At 46.4% G+C, this 17,600-nt stretch overlaps 1 protein-coding gene across 9 annotated transcripts in view; it reads right to left on the bottom strand.

Moving 5' to 3' along the window:
* The window catches only part of lrrc9 (leucine rich repeat containing 9), a 276,603-nt gene that overhangs the window by 224,723 nt on the left and 34,280 nt on the right, over window positions 1–17,600 (bottom strand). For 8 of the 9 annotated variants that reach the window (XR_005457781.1, XR_005457782.1, XM_038775862.1 and 5 more), the window contains one exon: window positions 1,441–1,504. The exons of the other annotated variant lie outside the window; for it this stretch is intronic. Coding sequence is in view for 6 of the 8 variants with exons in the window: in XM_038775862.1 (XP_038631790.1) it covers window positions 1,441–1,504 (64 nt within the window). In the remaining 2 variants the exon portion in view is untranslated. The remainder of the gene's footprint in view (window positions 1–1,440; window positions 1,505–17,600) is intronic. 9 annotated transcript variants of the gene reach the window in all.

The following is a 17,600-nucleotide window of genomic DNA, read 5'->3' on the forward strand; positions in this document are numbered from 1 at the left end:
ATTACATGAAAAATTGTTTCATTGAAATTTTTAAAATAAAGTAGAATTTGAAATAAAAAATAACAGAAAGCAGGTTTTGTACCTCAAAGCGCTTAACATACAATGAATTATATTGAAGTTTAATAGTGTTTAATAATGTAGGCAAACATGTTAGTTACACAACAAAACAAACAAGAAAGAAACAAATAATCAGTTTGTCTGCTTTTGGAAATGTTCATTGAGGGAGGAATGTTGGCTAAGACACAGAAAGAACTTCTTACTCATCTTCAAATCTTGGTATGTGATTTCTAATACTCACTTTAACAGGAAACTATCACTCTTCGACATCTCAACAGAAAAACAATATCGTCCCCGTGAAATAACCTTTATTTTAATCAAGTTTTTGTACTCAAGTCCTGTCATGAGGCTCCAATCCCCCAAACTTTGATTTATGGGTAACAGCGTTCAATTGAGCCAAGCTATCATGGAAATTATAGCACAGAAGGGTCATTACTGACTCATAGCTCTTTGAACTGGAGATACTCAAATTCCATTTCCTTACCTACATCTGTTTATATGCATATTTTTTCAGCGAAGTTATAGCATGCAGCTCAACTGATTTGTGATAAAGCACCCAATATTCTAATGAACTTCTTTGGGGTAAATCTTCTAACTGCCCAGTTCTTCTAAGCGCCGAACCTGAGTTTATGCCCTGTGTTACAGACTGGCTAACTAATGGAAACCATCTTTCATTATTTACCCTCCCAAAGGGTATCCAATTTAATAACTCTCACTTGATTTCATTTTGCTCCTTTATTTCGGGGAAAAGATCCAGTCTTTTTTCATAGTTATCATTGTGTATATACAATTACAGGAATTAATTAAGTAAAAAAGATCAACAACATGATTATCATAGAAAACAGAACTAAAGGAAGGAAAATTGGATCATAGTCCTACCATTTAAAATGGACTCGGCTCAGTAATGAATTAGCCCCCTTGTATCATCACCCAGTACTAGGTTGTATTTTGAAGCTACTAATGAGACTAGTACCTTTCGTTTTTATTAGTTTGATCTGTTCTCCACTGCACTAATAGAACACAATCAGCATCACTCAAATTGAATAGTAACTCTCATCAGTTCATGAGGTGAGTCCATTGGTATTCTCCAAAGACAGTCATAATATATAGAACATTTAACCATCCGAGTTAAAGGAGGGAGGAAATGGAAGACAGACATGATAAATGAATGAAATAGTTATGTCAGGTATCCAAGTAGAGAATTTAATTTTATTCCACTAAATCTAGTTTAGATTTACTTTCCTAAAAGAATATTAACTACTCCTTGGTACTTCTAAAATCATAAAATGTATGGAATCACTTGAAACAGATTGCTTGTCTACAGAAAAGCTAAACGTATTTCAAATTGGCCTGCATAATGTAATGGAACTATTTAATACTTACTAATCACATCAATTAAATTACCAGCAAGATTCAGCTCCTTGAGATGCGTCAACGTATTTAGTCCCTAGATTTAAAAAAAATTATAGTCTAAATCATGCAAATACAATTTCTACTGCCATGGAGCTTACTTATTCTCACATTTTCTTTCTATGTATTTTGTCAGTGTATACAATTACAGGAATTAATTAAGTAAAAAAAGAGTAATGCCAGTTAGGGAAATTGATAGAATCCATTATTAAGGAAGTTATAGCAGGACACTTAGAAAATCATAATACAATCAGCAGAGACAACGTGGCTTTGTGGAAGGGCTTAACTAATTTATTCATTTTTTAAGGAACAAGCAAGGTGGATAAAGGGGAACCTGTAGATATGGTGTACTTGGATTTCAAAAAAGCATTTGATAAGGTGGGCATCAAAGGTTACTATACAAGAGAACATGGTGTAGGGGATAACATATTAACATGAGTAAAGGAGTGGTTAGCTAACAAGAAGCAAAGAGTAGGCATAAATGGTTCTTCTTTGGGTTGTCAAGCTTTGATTATTGAATTGCCACAAGGATCAGTGCTAAGACCAACTATTTACAATCCACATCAATGGTGAAGCGACTGAATGTATGGAGCTAATTTCACTGATGTCATAAAGATAGGTAGGAAAGTAAGTTGTGAAGAGGACATATAAGGGCATTTAGATAGATTAACCGAATGGGCAAAAATTTGACAGATGGAGTTGAATGTGGGAAAATGTGAAGACACAACATATGAATTAGGAGCAGGGGTAGGCCACGCAGCACCTCAAGCCTATTCCATCATTCAATAATAAGAAGTCTTACAACACCAGGTTAAAGTCCAACAGGTTTGTTTCAAACACGAGCTTTCGGAGCACGGCTCCTTCTTCAGGTGAATGGAAAGGCTTGTTCCAGAAATGTTTATATAGACACAGTCAGAGATGCCCCGGAATGCGAGCACCTGCAGGCAATCAAATCATCAAAGATGCAGAGAGAGAGGTAACTCCAGGTTAAAGAGGTGTGAATTGTCCCAAGCCAGTTCAGTCGGTAGGCTGAAGAAGGAGCCGTGCTCCGAAAGCTCGTGTTTGAAACAAACCTGTTGGACTTTAACCTGGTGTTGTAAGACTTCTTACTGTGCTCACCCCAGTCCAACGCCGGCATCTCCACATCATCATTCAATAAGATCATGGATGATCTGACTGTAACCTGGACATTGATTTTCCAGCCCTCTGTGGTAGGACCTGACAGAGGATCTCAGCAGCAGGAGGGCCAGAAAAACTCAGCCCTCAGCGCCACATTCCCACCTACCCCGATGACCTTTCATTCCCTTGCTTATCAAGAATCTATCTACCTATGCCTTAAAACTACTCGAAGATTCTGCTTCTAAAGCCTTTTGAGAGACTACTTCAGAGAAAAAAATTCTCTTCAATTCTATCCTGAATAGACACCCTTTATTTTGAAAGAATGATGCCTAGTTTTAGATTCTCCCACAAGAGGAAACATCCTATCCACATCCACCCGGTTATTACTTCTCAGGATCATGTGTATTTCAATCATAAAGACCATAAGACATAAGAGCAGAATTAGGTCACTCGTCCCATCGAGTCTGCTCTGCCTTTCAATGATGGCTGATATTTTCTCATCCCCATTTTCCTGCCTTCTCCCCATAATCCTTGATCCCCTTATTAATCAAGAACCTATAAAGAAGTTTGCCTCTTACTCTTCTAAATGCTAATGGATGCAAGAGAGCTTGCCTATTTTAAGTATTAGTCTAGAAAACCTTCTCTGAACTACTTCCACATTCACGTACTTCCATAAATATGGAGATCAATACTGTACACACTCTCCATTGAGGAGACTAAGTGTTTCTGCCGGAACTGAACAGTATACAACTCGCGTTCCTATTGGGGGCACGATTCATTCCGCGATTCAAGACCTACAAATGGGCCAGCATTCTGCCAGCGTGAATTGGAAGCAATTCCCATCTCTACTGGCAGCATAACCGCTGGGACTGGAATTCGTGCTAAAGAGCCTGACAAGCTAGAGCTGCTTATGAGCTTCTATCACTGCACACTCACTCTAGCCACGAAGGTGGTTCAGAGGAGAGCTGCACCCCAATTTAAGGAGTCTGAAGTGGACCCAATACTCAACGGCAATGAGGAGAGGAAAGACACACTTTACCCCAGTGGGGGCCACAGAATCAAGCCCGCCCACCTGAACAGCATCTGGGAGGAGGTGGCCGAGGCAGTGAGTGCTACCAGCCTCACCAGGAAGAGACAGCTCGTGATCCTGAGGGGTGGGTGTTACTGACAAGGCCTCTGCTCTGAGAGAGGCAATGTACCCCTACAGGTGTTCTTTGGTTGGGGTGTGCTCTGCTGTACCCCTTCTTTCTCTGCAGTGGGGTTGCACTTCTGAGAAGGGGAAGTGCACTGAGGAATGCCAACACCTGGTGGGCCAATGATAGAGAATGGCCATGCCTATCTCCTTGGTGATACTGCAGGGGTTTAAGGGTTTCCAGAGGGGTGGCCTCCCACATCAACAGAGGCTCTTTGAGCATTTAGAGGACACAATGTGCAGTGAACAGTGTGAACAGCTAGGAGCCTATAAATGGCACCAGAGGGATATGTTTAAATCACATAATGCAGCAATGGCTGTCTGAGCCAAGCTACCACAATCCTGCGGGGGACACCCGAAGTCCATGGACTTTACACCAATGTGTTTCCCGCTACTCTCCCTGGCCTTGACAGCCACCCCCCCCCCCCACCCCCCAGCAAGCCTGACACGTTTTGAGAGTTCTTTTAACCCTCTCGTTCCCCCTCAACAGCCATGGCCCCCAGTCCCTGCTCACTAATGTTGGCAGTGGGGGACTGGAGCATGACGTCGGGATCGGCACCAGACTCAAATCACGATTTTCCCATTGCGCGCTATTCTCCGCCCAATCCCAATTCTCACTGCCAGTGGCGGGAAGCAGACAAATCAGCCCGTGGTGTCACCAATGTCCTATATAATTAAAAGCTAAACCTTTGGAAATCAACACATCAACTAACTCACGAGCCTGGTCCTTAGATGAAGTCCATCTGGACCTGGGACTTGTCAGCCTGTAACTCCAACAATGTTCTCAGTACCACTTCCCTGGTGGTTTTAATTTTCTTGAGTTCCTCTATCCCTTCCATTTCCTAATTTACAGCTATTTCTGAAATGGCACATGTATCCTCTATAGTGAAGACTGATGCAAAATACTTGTTCATCTGCCATCTCCTTATTTTCCATTTTTTATTTTCCATTATTAATTCCCCAGGACTCACTTTTTACAGGACCAAAGACCACTTTGTTAACTCTTTCCTTGTAAAAATATTGAAATAAACTTTTACTATCTGTCTTTATATTCTTAGCTAGCTTTCCCTCATACTCTAATTTTTCCCTCCTTATTAATGTTTTAGTCATTCTTTCCCTGTAGTGCAGAAGGAGACCATTCGGCCCATTGGGTCTGCACTGACGCTCTGAAAGAGCACTCTATCTAGTTCCACTACCCCACCCATCACGCCCTACCTCTGTAATCTAACCTGCTGTAAGGGTCCTTCCAATTTATTCCCTTATTTCGCCATTATTATTTTTGATCCATGGGTGATTAATGGACATGTAGCTTTAAGTCAAGTCAAGAGAGGATGAGGAATTGAGAACTTACAGGAGAACACGCCACTCGTTTGAACAGACTTCAGACTTCTCGGCACGAGAGAGAGAGAGATGAGTTGGGATCAGTTTGATTGATTGGCTGGTGGCCAACGAATTGGCCAAAAGGCTAAACTCTGCCTGTTAACATGTGGTGATTAGATCCTGCCTGAGTGGAATGATTTTCAGAGACCCAAGGAGTTCAGTTAGAGTCCTAGACGCACAAAGACAAGGACCTTTTCCTTTTCTCTCCAGAAAGGCCGTGAGTGATGCATTTCTGAAACTATAGAGACCTGAATGAATCTACGGCAAAAGTATTCAAACTGATAGCAAAGTTTGAAAAGGAGTAAGGTGCTGGAAACAACCATCTGAAACAAAGACTCCTTTTTTCCTTATGATTTTTATCCCTTTCTCCGCCTTTGTGTTTGTTTGTCTTATGTCTGTATATAGAGGGTGAGGACAAGTTAAAGTGGGGAATTAGATAATAGTCAACCATTGTATTTACTGCATATTTAATTACAGTTCTTGTTATAAAGAAACAGTAATTGTGTTTAAACTTACAAACTTGGTGAGTGTAATTATTGGACAACCAAGGGCCAAAGACTTTGGATGTTTTTCTAAGAATTATTGATTAATTTACTTGCGTTGTAACTCTGGGTCAAGTGGGCTGGAATTGACCACACACTAGCTCAGGGTGTCATAACACTGCACATTCTAGTACACTAAAGAGCAATTTAGCATGGCCAATCCGCCCAACGTGCTCATCTTTGGACTGACCTGCCACCCATATTTGTGCAATCACATGCTTTTTCTTTAAGTTTGATGCTATCTTTAACTTTGAGATACTCCTAGCTCAGTGGGCTAGACAGCTGGTTTGTGATGCAGAACAAGGCCAGCAGCGCGGGTTCAATTCTCGTACCAGCTGAGAAATTTGACTAGGGGCTGGTTAGCACACTGGGCTAAATCGCTGGCTTTTAAAGCAGACCAAGGCAGGCCAGCAGCACAGTTCAATTCCCTGAACAGGCACCGGAATGTGGCGACTAGGGGCTTTTCACAGTAACTTCATTGAAGCCTGTGACAATAAGCAATTTTCATTTCATTTCATTTTCATTTTCACTTTTTGAGTTAGCCAGGGATGGTGGGTCATTGTGGAATTTGTCCACTTTGGAACGAAGAATAAAAAAGCAGTATACTCTTTACATGGCGAGATATTGCAGAGGCTGGTGGTACAGAGGGATCTGGGTGTCCTACATGAATTTTAAAAAATTAATGTGCAGCTACAGAAAGTGATTAGGAAGGCAAAGTGAATGTTGGTGCTTTTTGCAAGAGGAATGGGATATAAAATCCCGCCCTGCAATAAAATACGGCACAAAGCCCCCAAGTGTATAATGGAATCTACCACAAATGGAGGCAGGACCTACCTGCTCCAGATCATACCTGCTACTTTCAAAAGACTGGAGAGTCTCCATGACTCTGTGAAAATCTGGTTCTCAGAAATTGTGTTGCTTCTGCTTACGTTGCAAAGAATCCCATAGAATCCCTACAGTGCTGAAAGAGGCCATTCGGCCCATCGATTCAGCCGCAACACTTCGAAAGAGCACTCTAACCATGACTACTCCCACATCCACCCCACCCTATCCCCAGAGCCGAACCTGCAGATTCCTGGACACTGAGGGGCAAATTGTCCTGGCCACTCCACCTAACCCACACACCTTTGGACTGTGGGAGGAAACCAGGCACCCGGAGGAAACCCATGCTGACAAGGGGAGAATGCACAAATTCCACACAGTTACCCAAAGCCGGATTTGAACCAGGGTCCCTGGCGCTGCGAGGCAGTAGTGCTAATCACTGTGCCACCATGCCCTCCTGCTGAGACATTAGCCACCAATAGGTACATAGAACACTACAGCGCAATACGGGCCCTTCGGCCCTCGATGTTGCGCCGACCTGTGAAACCATCTGAAGCCTATCTGACCTACACTATTCCATTTTCATCCATATGTCTATCCAGTGACCATTTAAATGCCCTTAAAGTTGGCGAGTCTACTACTGTTGCAGGCAGGGCGTTCCACACCCCTACTACTCTCTGAGTAAAGAAACTGCCTCTGATATCTGTCCTATATATATCACCCCTCAATTTAAAGCTATGTCCCCTCGTGTTGGTCATCACCATCCGAGGAAAAAGACTCTCACTGTCCACCCTATCTAACCCTCTGACTATCTTATATGTCTCTATTAAGTCACCTCTCAGCCTTCTCCTCTCTAACGAAAACAACCTCAATTCCCTGAGCCTTTCCTCGTAAGACCTTCCCTCCATACCAGGCAACATCCTAGTAAATCTCCTCTGAACCCTTTCCAAAGCTTCCATATCCTTCCTATAATGTGGTGACCAGAACTGCACGCACTACTCCAGGTGCGGCCGCACCAGAGTTATGTACAGCTACAGCATGACCTTGTGGTTCTGAAACTCAATCTCCCTGCTGATAAAGGCTAGCACACCATATGCCTTCTTAACAGCCCTATTAACCTGGGTGGCAACTTTCAGGGATTTATGTACCTGGATGCCGAGATTTCTCTGTTCATCTACACTACCAAGAATCTTGCCATTAGCCCAGTACTCTGCATTCCTGTTACTCCTTCCAAAGTGAACCACCTCACACTTTTCCGCATTAAACTCCATCTGCCACCTCTCAGCCCAGCTCTGCAGCTTATCTATGTCCCTCTGTATCCTATAACATCCTTCAGCACTATCCACAACTCCACCGACCTTCGTGTCATCTGCAAATTTACTAACCCATCCTTCTACACCCTCTTCCAGGTCATTTATAAAAATGACAAACAGCAGTGGCCCCAAAAAAGATCCTTGCAGTACGCCACTAGTAACTGAACTCCAGGATGAACATTTGCCATCAACCACCACCCTCTGTCTTCTTTCAGCTAGCCAATTACTGATCCAAACCGCTAAATCACCTTCAATTCCATACTTCCTTATTTTCTGCAATAGCCTACCGTGGGGAACCTTATCAAACGCCTTACTGAAATCCATATACACCACATCAACAGCTTTACCCTGATCCACCTGTTTGGTCACCTTCTCAAAAAACTCAATAAGGTTTGTGAGGCATGACCTACCCCACAAAACCGTGTTGACTATCGCTAATCAACTTGTTCTTTTCAAGATGAATATAAACCCTATCTCTTATAACCTTTTCCAACATTTTACCCACAACCGAAGTAAGGCTCACAGGTCTATAATTACCAGGGTTGTCTCTACTCCCCTTCTTGAACAAGGGGACAACATTTGCTATCCTCCAGTCTTCCGGCACTATTCCTGTCGACAAAGACATAAAGATCAAGGACAAAGGCTCTGCAATCTCCTCCCTGGCTTCCCAGAGAATCCTAGGATAAATCCCATCTGGCCCAGGGGACTTATCTATTTTGACATTTTCCAAAATTGCTAACACCTCCTCCTTTTGAACCTCAATTCCATCTAGCCTGGTCGACTGAACCGGAGTGTTCTCCTCGACAACATTGACTTTCTCCAGTGTAAACACTGACGAAAAATATCCATTTAACGCTTCCCCTATCTCCTCTGATTCCACACACAACTTTCCACTACTATCCTTGATTGGCCCTAATCTTACTCTAGTCATTCTTTTGTTCCTGATATACCTATAGAAAGCCTTAGGGTTTTCCTTGATCCTATCCGCCAACGACTTTTCTTGTCCTCTCCTTGCTCTTCTTAACTCTCCCTTTAGGTCCTTCCTGGCTAACCTGTAACTCTCAAATGCCCTAACTGAGCCTTCATGTCTCATCCTAACATAAGCCTTCTTCTTCCTCTTGATAAGTGCTTCAACTTCCTTAGTAAACCACGGTTCCCTTGCTCGACAACTTCCTCCCTGCCTGACAGGTACATACTTATCAAGGACACGCAGTAGCTGTTCCTTGAAAAAGCTCCACATTTTGATTGTACCCATCCCCTGCAGTTTCCTTCCCCATCCTATACATCCTAAATCTTGCCGAATAGCATCATAATTGCCTTTCCCCCAGCTATAATTCTTGCCTTGCGGTATATACCTATCCCTGCCCATTGCTAAAGTAAACATAACCGAGTTGTGATCACTATCACCAAAGTGCTCACCTACATCTAAATCTAACACCTGGCCGGGTTCATTACCCAGTACCAAATCCAATGTGGCCTCGCCCCTTGTTGGCCTGTCTACATACTGTGTCAGAAAACCCTCCTGCACACACTGCACAAAAACTGACCCATCTATAGTACTCGAACTATAGTATTTCCAGTCAATATTTGGAAAGTTAAAGTCCCCCATAACAACTACCCTGTTACTCTCGCTCCTGTCGAGAATCATCTTTGCAATCCTTTCCTCTACATCTCTGGAACTATTCGGAGGTCTATAGACAACTCCCAACAGGGTGACCTCTCCTCTCCTGTTCCTAACCTCGGCCCATACTACCTCAGTAGACGAGTCCTCAAGCGTCCTTTCTACCGCCGTAATACTTTCCTTGATTAACAATGCCACACCCCCCCCTCTTTTACCATCTTCTCTGTTCTTACAGAAACATCTAAATCCTGGAACCTGCAACAACCATTCCTGTCCCTGCTCTACCCATGTCTCCGAAATCGCCACAACATCGAGATCCCAGGTACCAACCCATGCTGCAAGCTCACCCACCTTATTCCGGATGCTCCTGGCGTTGAAGTAAACATACTTCAAACCAGCGTCCTGCTTGCCGGTGCCCTCTTTCGAACTTTTAACCCTATCCCTGACCTCACTACTCTCAACATCCTGTACACTGGAACTAAAATTTAGGTTCCCATACCCCTGCTGAATTAGTTTAAACCCCCCCCCCCCCGAAGAGCACTAGCAAATCTCCCCCCCAGGATATTGATACCCCTCTGGTTCAGGTGAAGACCATCCTGTTTGTAGAGGTCCCAGCTACCCCAGAATGAGCCCCAATTATCCAGGAAACCAAATACCTCCCTCCTGCACCATCCCTGTAGCCACGTGTTCAACTCCTCTCTCTCCTTATTTCTCACTTCACTAGCACGTGGCACGGGTAACAACCCAGAGATAACAACTCTGTTTGTTCTAGATCTCAGCTTCCACCCTAGCTCCCTGAATTTCTGTCTCAAATCCCCATCTCTCTTCCTACCTATGTCGTTGGTACCTATGTGGACCACGACTTGGGGCTGCTCCCCCTCCCCCTTAAGGATCCCAAAAACACGATCAGAGACATCACGAACCCTGGCACCTGGGAGGCAACACACCAACCGTGAGTCTCTTTCGTTCCCACAGAACCTCCTGTCTGTTCCTCTAACTATGAAATGGTACATCATTGTTGGATCAACAAGTACAGTAATTGGCCAATTCCACACTAGAAACAATGGGCTCCAAACTCTGCACAGAAGTTTGTGCAATCTCACAGCTGAACTTGACCACGCTTTTTGAACGTAACTGCAGGTTTATTGAGGGACCTAATATACACCAAGCAGTTCTCTGTATTTTTTTAATTCATTCATGGGAAGTGGGTGTCATTGGATAGACCAGCATTTATAGCTGAATCCTAATTGCCCTTGAGGTAGTGGTGAGATGCTTCTTGAACCGCTATAGATCATGTGTTGCAGGTATACCCACAGTGCTCTGGAAGGGGGGAGTTTCAAGATTTTGACCCAGTGAAAATGAAGGAATGGCGATATAGTTCCAAGTCAGGATGGTGAATGGCTTGGAGGGAAACATCCACGTGCTGGTGTTCCCATTGCATCTGCTGCTCTGTCCTTCTAGATGGTAAAGGTCATGGGTTCTTCTGCCGCAGAAGCCCTGGTGAATTCTTGCAGTGAATTTTACAGATGGTACACACTGCTGCCACTGTGCATCTTTGGTGAAGGGAGTGAATGTTTGTGGAAGGGGTGCCAATCAAGCAGGCTGCTTTGTCTTGGATGGTGATGAGCTTCTTGATTGTTGTTGGAGATGCACTCATCCAGGCAAGGGGAGAGTATTTCATCACATTCCTGATTTGTGCCTTGCAGATTATGGATAGGCTTTGGGGAGTCAAGAGGTAATTTACTTGCCACAGGATTCCTAGCCTTTGACTTTTCTTGCAGCCACAATATTTATATGGCTAGTCCAGTTCAGATTCTGCTCAATGGTAACCCCCAAGATGTTAATAGTGGATTTGGGCATGGACTGTTTCAGTATCTGAAAAGTCACGAATGGTGCTGAACATTGCACACATGATGGAAGGTCATTAATGCATAGAAACATACATAGAATATAGAAGCAGGAATAGGCCACTTGGTAATACCCTGATCCCGCCTTCCCCCATGTCTCTTTAGCCCCAAGAGCAAAATGAAATTACATCTTAAAATCACACACAGTTTTGGCCTCAATTACTTTCAGTGGCAGTGAATTCCACAGATTCACCACTCTCTGGGTGAAGAAATGTGTCCTCACCTCAGTCCGAAAAGGAGATTGATATTGATATTTGTCACATGAAGCGAAATACAGTGAAAAGTATTTTTCTGCAGCCAAGGGAACGTACACAGTACGTACATAGTAGACAAAAGAATAATCAACAAGTACATTGAAAAGTTTTAGTCAGTCAGAATGGTGATAAAAGTTAAAAGAAAGGGGTCTGATTGAGAGAGCTCGCAGAGAGTCGCCATGCTCCAGGGCCATCTTGAATCAAGTTTACCCCTTATCCTTGGGAACATTCTTTCTGAATGTACCCTGTCTAATCCATTTAGAATTTTATAAGTTTCTATGTGGTCCCCTCACTCTTGCAAACTCCAATGAATATAATCCTAATCGCCTTAGTCTCGCCTCATATGATAATAATAATCTTTATTAGTGTCACAAGTAGGCTTACATTAACACTGCAATTAAGTTACGTTGAAAATCCCCTAGTCGCCACACTCCAGCACCTGTTCGGGTACACTGAGGGAGAATTCAGAATGTCCAATTCACCTGACAAGCACATCTTTCTGGACTTGTGGGAGGAAACCGGAGCACCTGGAGGAAACTCTCCATTCACAGGGAGAATGTGCAGACTCCGCACAGACAGTGACCCAAGACGGGAATCGAACCCGGGTCCTTGGCGCTGTGAAGCCACAGTGCTAACCCCTGTGCTACCGTGCCGCGTCAGTCCTGTCATCCCAGGAATCAGCCTTGTAACCTGCGCTGCACTCCCTCCATAGCAAGAACATCCTTCCTCAGATAAGGACACCAAAACTGCACACACTACTCCAGGTGTGGCCTCATCAATTCCCTAAACAATTGCAGTAAAACATCCCTATTCCTGTACCCAAATCCTCTCGCTATGAAGGCCAATATACCATTTGTCTTCCTTATGCGTGCCCCTCGGCCTCTTGGCTACTTGATTATCAATTTGCTTGTTTGTTGCCTACAAACAGTCCCAGAAAAGTTGGGTGAATGGCTCGGATATTCTGAGGAAGCCATCTTCCGACCCCAGGATGGCGAATTTGAATTCTGATAGGTCGGACAGCCAATTTGCAGCTTTAGGTGATTCTACTGATCGCCAGCCGAGCAGGATTCTGCGGCGGGCGACCAGAGAGGCAAAGGCAAGGTGTCCGTCCTTCTCCCCATGAAGAGATCTGGCTGGTCTGATACCCGAAGATCGCCACTTTTGGGCATGGCTCCACCCTCATCCCCACCACTTTGGACATTGCCTTGTAGAAGGCTGTCTGTCCAGTACCCAGCAAGTCTGGGGCAAGACCAGAACATGTGGGCGTGGTTGGCCGGGCCTCCTTGGCACCATTTGCATCTGAACTTCACCTCCAAAAAGAATCTACTCATTCGGGTTCTTGTAAGTGGGCTCTATGTACCACATTTAGTTGCGTTAGGTTGAGTCTTGCAGGTCTTGGAGGTGAAGTTGACCCTGTGTAGTGTTTCATTCCAGAGTCCCCACCCTCTTCCTCCCATTTTCTCCTCGTCGGGTCCAGCACAGTGTCGGTCCTCTCTATCAGTTGTTCGTACATGTCGCTACAGTTTCCTCTACCTAGAATGTTGCCGTTCAGGAATTCCTCTAGTAGCTTCTGTCGTGGTGGTCACAGGGACGTCCTTGTTTCCTTCCAAAGGAACTTTTTAAGCTGCAGGTATCGGACTTTGTTGCCCGTAGCTAGCTGGAATCTCTCCGTCAATTTGTTCAGTGTTGTGACCCTGCCAACAGTGTATAGGTCCCTGACTGTCAGTGCCCCCTGTCCTGTCTCCACCTTTTAAAGGGGCGGCAGTGAGTACTGGTGTGTGGTGTTGCAGATAGGGGCTTTGTCGGACATTTCGGTCAGGCCGAATTGCTGCCGTAACTGGTTCCAGGTTTGGAGGGTGGCTAACACCACTGGGTTGCTGGAGTATTTTTTTGGGTGGGGATGGGAGTGCTGCTGTGGCGAGGGCCCGGAGCGAAGTCCCCCTGCAGGAAGCCTCCTCCGTGTGCACCCATTCGGCTTCTAATCCATCCCATTACTCTTTCTGCTGTTGCCGGCCAGTGGTAGTCCGCCTCGCTCTCCCCTGGACTTCATTTTCTGTAGGACCTTCTTTGAAATCCTAGCATTCTTCCCCCCACCATATAAACATCATGATTAATTTGTCCAGTGAGTTGAAAAAGGCCGTGGGGATATAGATCGGGATGGATCTAAGTAGGAAGAGGTATTAGGGCAGAACGTTCATTTTGATCGTCTGCACTCTCCGCGCAAGAGAGAGTGGGAGTGTGTTCCATCTTTGCAGGTCCTTTTGGACTTCCTCTATCAGACTGGTCAGGTTTCACTTTTGAACCCCCGCCCAGTCATGAGCAATTCGTGTCAGGCTTGTTTAAACGACAGTGCTCCCACCGCTGCCCCTCCCCCTTGCGGTTTCACCCGAAGATCTCGCTTTTGCTCATGTTGAGTTTGTAGCCCGAGAAGGCACCGAACTCTTTCAGGAGCGCCATGATTCCTTCCATGCTGCTTTGTGGGTCCGAGATGTAGAGGAGCAGGTCATCCGCATAGAGTGAGATTCTGTGCTCTCTGCCTCCCCTTTGGATCTCCTTCCAGTTTTTTGCTGTTCTGAGAGTGATCACTAATGGTTCGATCGCTAGGGTGAACAGCAGTGGGGTCAGCGGGCATCCCTGCCTGGTGTCCCTGTACAGCTGAAAGTACTGGGAGCTGGTGTTGTTTGTCCGTATGCTCGCCCTGGGAGCGTTCTACAAGAGCTTCACCCAGGAGGCGCACCTTGTTCCAAGCCCTAGCTGCTCCAGTACCTCTATGAGGTACTTCCACTAAATTCTGTTGAAGGCCTTTTCTGTGTCCAGGGAAACGATCTGGTGTTCTCTCCCCGGATTAGGTCATGATCATGTTTAGCAGGCGCCTGATGTTCAATGTTAGCTGTCTACCCTTGACAAAGCCTATCTGATCCTCTGCGACCACTTCTGGAATGCAGTTCTCTAGCCTTTTGGCTGGGAACTTGGCCAATATTTTGGCGACTACGTTTAGTAGTGAGATGGGTCTGTATGACCCGCATTCCGGTGGGTCTTTGTCTTTCTTATGTATTAGTGAAATTGAGGCCTGTGCTAGTGTAGGTGGCAGTGTGCTGCTAGCCAGCGATCTGTGAACATCTCCTGCAGGTGCAGGGACAGTGCTGTCGCAAATTCTTTTTAAAAGTCCGCCGGGAAACCTTCTGGTCCTGGCGCCTTTTCCGCCTGCATGGAGCTAATACTTTCCATGGTTTCTCCCAGTTCTAGTGGTGCTTCCAAGCCCCCACAACTGACATGTCCAGTCTGTCGAGGAACCGTTTCATCCCCGAGTCCCCTGTTGGGGGTTCTGAGGTGTATAGCCCTCGGTAAAAAGCCACAAAGGTTTTGTTGATCTTTTCTGGGTCTGTTTCCAATGTGTCTTTGTTGTAATTTGCGCGATCTCTCTAGTGGCTGCCTGCTTTTTCAGCTGGTGTGCCGGCAGGCGGCTGGCTTCATCTCCGTTTTCGTATAGGGTCCCCCGTGTCTGGCGGAGTTGGTGCATTGCTTTCTTTGTGGAGAGCAGGTCAAAGTCCATTTGTAGCTTTTTCCTCTCTGCCAGGTGCTGCACGGTCGGGGCCTCGGAGTATTTATGATCTACCTCCAGTATGGAGTCGACCAATTGCTGCCTAGTCGCTCTGCCCTCCTTGTCTCTTCACGCTTTGAAGGCAATAATTTCCCCTCTAATCACGGCCTTTAGCACCTCCCAGAACGTGGAAGGTGAGACCTCCCCGTTTTGGTTGTTTATCATATACTCCGCTATGACCTGTGATACCCTCTCACTGAAAGCCATGTCGGCTAGTACAGCATGTTCAACCTCCAAGCGGGGCATTGGGCCCTGCCCGTCTACAACCTCACATCCATGTAATGTGGTGTGGTCAGAGATTACGATCGCAGAGTATTCCGCTTTGACCAGCCCTGGATGCACCAATTTTCCCAATGCAAAGAAACAATCCTGATGTATATGTTGTGCACTACAGAGAAGAACTCTTTCTCCCCTGGGTCTGAACTGCAAGGGTCCACCACTCCCATCTGCTCCATAAAATGACCAAGTTCCTTCACCATGTTCGAGGCCTGCCCCGTTTTGGGGTTTGACCTGTCTGTCCATGGGTCCTGTACACAGATCAAGTCCCCTTCATGATTAGTTGGTGCGTCGCTATGACAGCATTTCCACCATGGTCCTTTTAATGAAGTTCATGTCGTCCCTGTTGGGAGCATACACGTTAACAAGTACTACCGGTGCCCTGTCCAGTGCCCCGCTGACAATGACGTACCGTCCCCCTGGGTCCATAACCGCCTTCGTCGCCTTAAACATCGTCCTCTATTGATCAGCATTGCCACTCCCCCTGGCCCTTGTCCCATAGCAGGAATGGTAGGTCTTTCCCACCCAGCCCTTCCTTACCCACAGACGGTCCTGCTCTCTTAGGTGTGTCTCATGGAGAGAGATTATGTCGACTTTCATGTTTCTTAGGTGGGTGAAGACTCTGGATCTTTTCACTGGGCCGTTGCGTCCCCGGTCATTCCGGGTGATTATCCTGGTGGGGTTTTTTTGTTCCCCACGATCCGGTGGGATTAACCATTTTACCTGGTGGATGCGCCCCTGCAGTACTGGGTAACCCCTTGGTTAGGGGGCCAGCCAAGATGGCCGTTGTCACTGCTCTCCCCATGCGGTCGGGTCCCTGCGCTCTGTGGTTTCCCTTTGTCCTGGGGTCACCCAATATGGCCGGCAACAGGGTGTCCGCCATGTGGATCTGCCCCTGCACTCCGGGGTTTCCCTTTGTCCAGGAGGTGCTCAACATAACCACCAACTATGCATCTGCCATGTGGGTAGGCCCCTGTGCTCCAGCTCTCCCTTCGCTTACCCTGGTTGCGGCCGTTTGCAGCCATATTGGCACTCTCGCTCTGGTCCAATTTTCACCCCCCTGCCTATGTTCCCCACGCAGTCCCCCCCCTTATTTCCCGTGCTCCCCCCTTTTGCTCCCCCTTCCCCTCTGTGTGTTCTCCCCCCCCCCGGCCTGGCCCCATCCCCCCCGTCAGGGGTGCGCCGCGGCCTTTCTCTGTTGCATGCTCACAACGCTAGCGTTCCCCGATAGTGTGGTGACCCCCCTCCCCAGAATTACTGTCTTGTTTCTCCCTCGCCCGCTCTCTGTTGTTCCTGCCTGTTCTTTCCCCATCTTATCCTGCACTCCTCTCACTTGCCACTCCTTGCTCTTGTTCTCTTGAATGAGCTCACAATCTCCTGCGTGAAGCAGTCCCCCCCCTCGTCGGCTCTTCGCCATGCTGTTGTTCCTTGCCAGGGGCACCTTATCGCTTCCCCTGCTGTCAGTGTTCCAGCCCATATTCCATGACAAACTAGTCCACCTCGGCAGGTGCAATAAAAGAGTGTTCCTTGTCTTGGTTTGTGAACCAGAGCTTCGCTGAGTATAGCATACCAAAGCCATTCTTGTGCAGGGTTGCCTCTGCCCTGTTGAATTCACCCATCTCCTGGCCAGGTCAGCAACAACGACCTTCCCAGCTACCGTTTTGGACTGCCTGGCCCAGCGCAGGATTCTTTCACGGTCCAGGTGGAAGGACTGGTGCAGTTTTGCTATTACTGCCCTCGGTTGCTTTCTGGCTTTGGACGCAGTGACCGGTGTGCCCCATCTATTTCTGGTAGGTTGGGGAATGTTTCTCTTTCCATCATGTTGCCCAGCATCTCAGCCACATAGACTGTGGAGTCCCCGTCTTCGATTCCCTCCAGTAGGCCCACAAACCACAGGTTTTGTCTCCTTGAGCGGTTCTCCTGATCCGCTACTTTATCCCTCAGACTGCCCTGCGTCGTGACCAACCTCGCCACCTCTTTCACCAGCACCACGATCCGATCACTCTGGTCAGTTGCAGACTTTACCATGTCCTTGATTGTAGCCTCTTGGGATTCCAGTGTCTTCTCCGCTCTGCTCAAGGTGAGCTGTATTTGGGCCAGGCTCTC

This window comes from Scyliorhinus canicula, chromosome 2, assembly GCF_902713615.1.
Source record: "Scyliorhinus canicula chromosome 2, sScyCan1.1, whole genome shotgun sequence".
Lineage (NCBI taxonomy): Eukaryota > Metazoa > Chordata > Chondrichthyes > Carcharhiniformes > Scyliorhinidae > Scyliorhinus > Scyliorhinus canicula.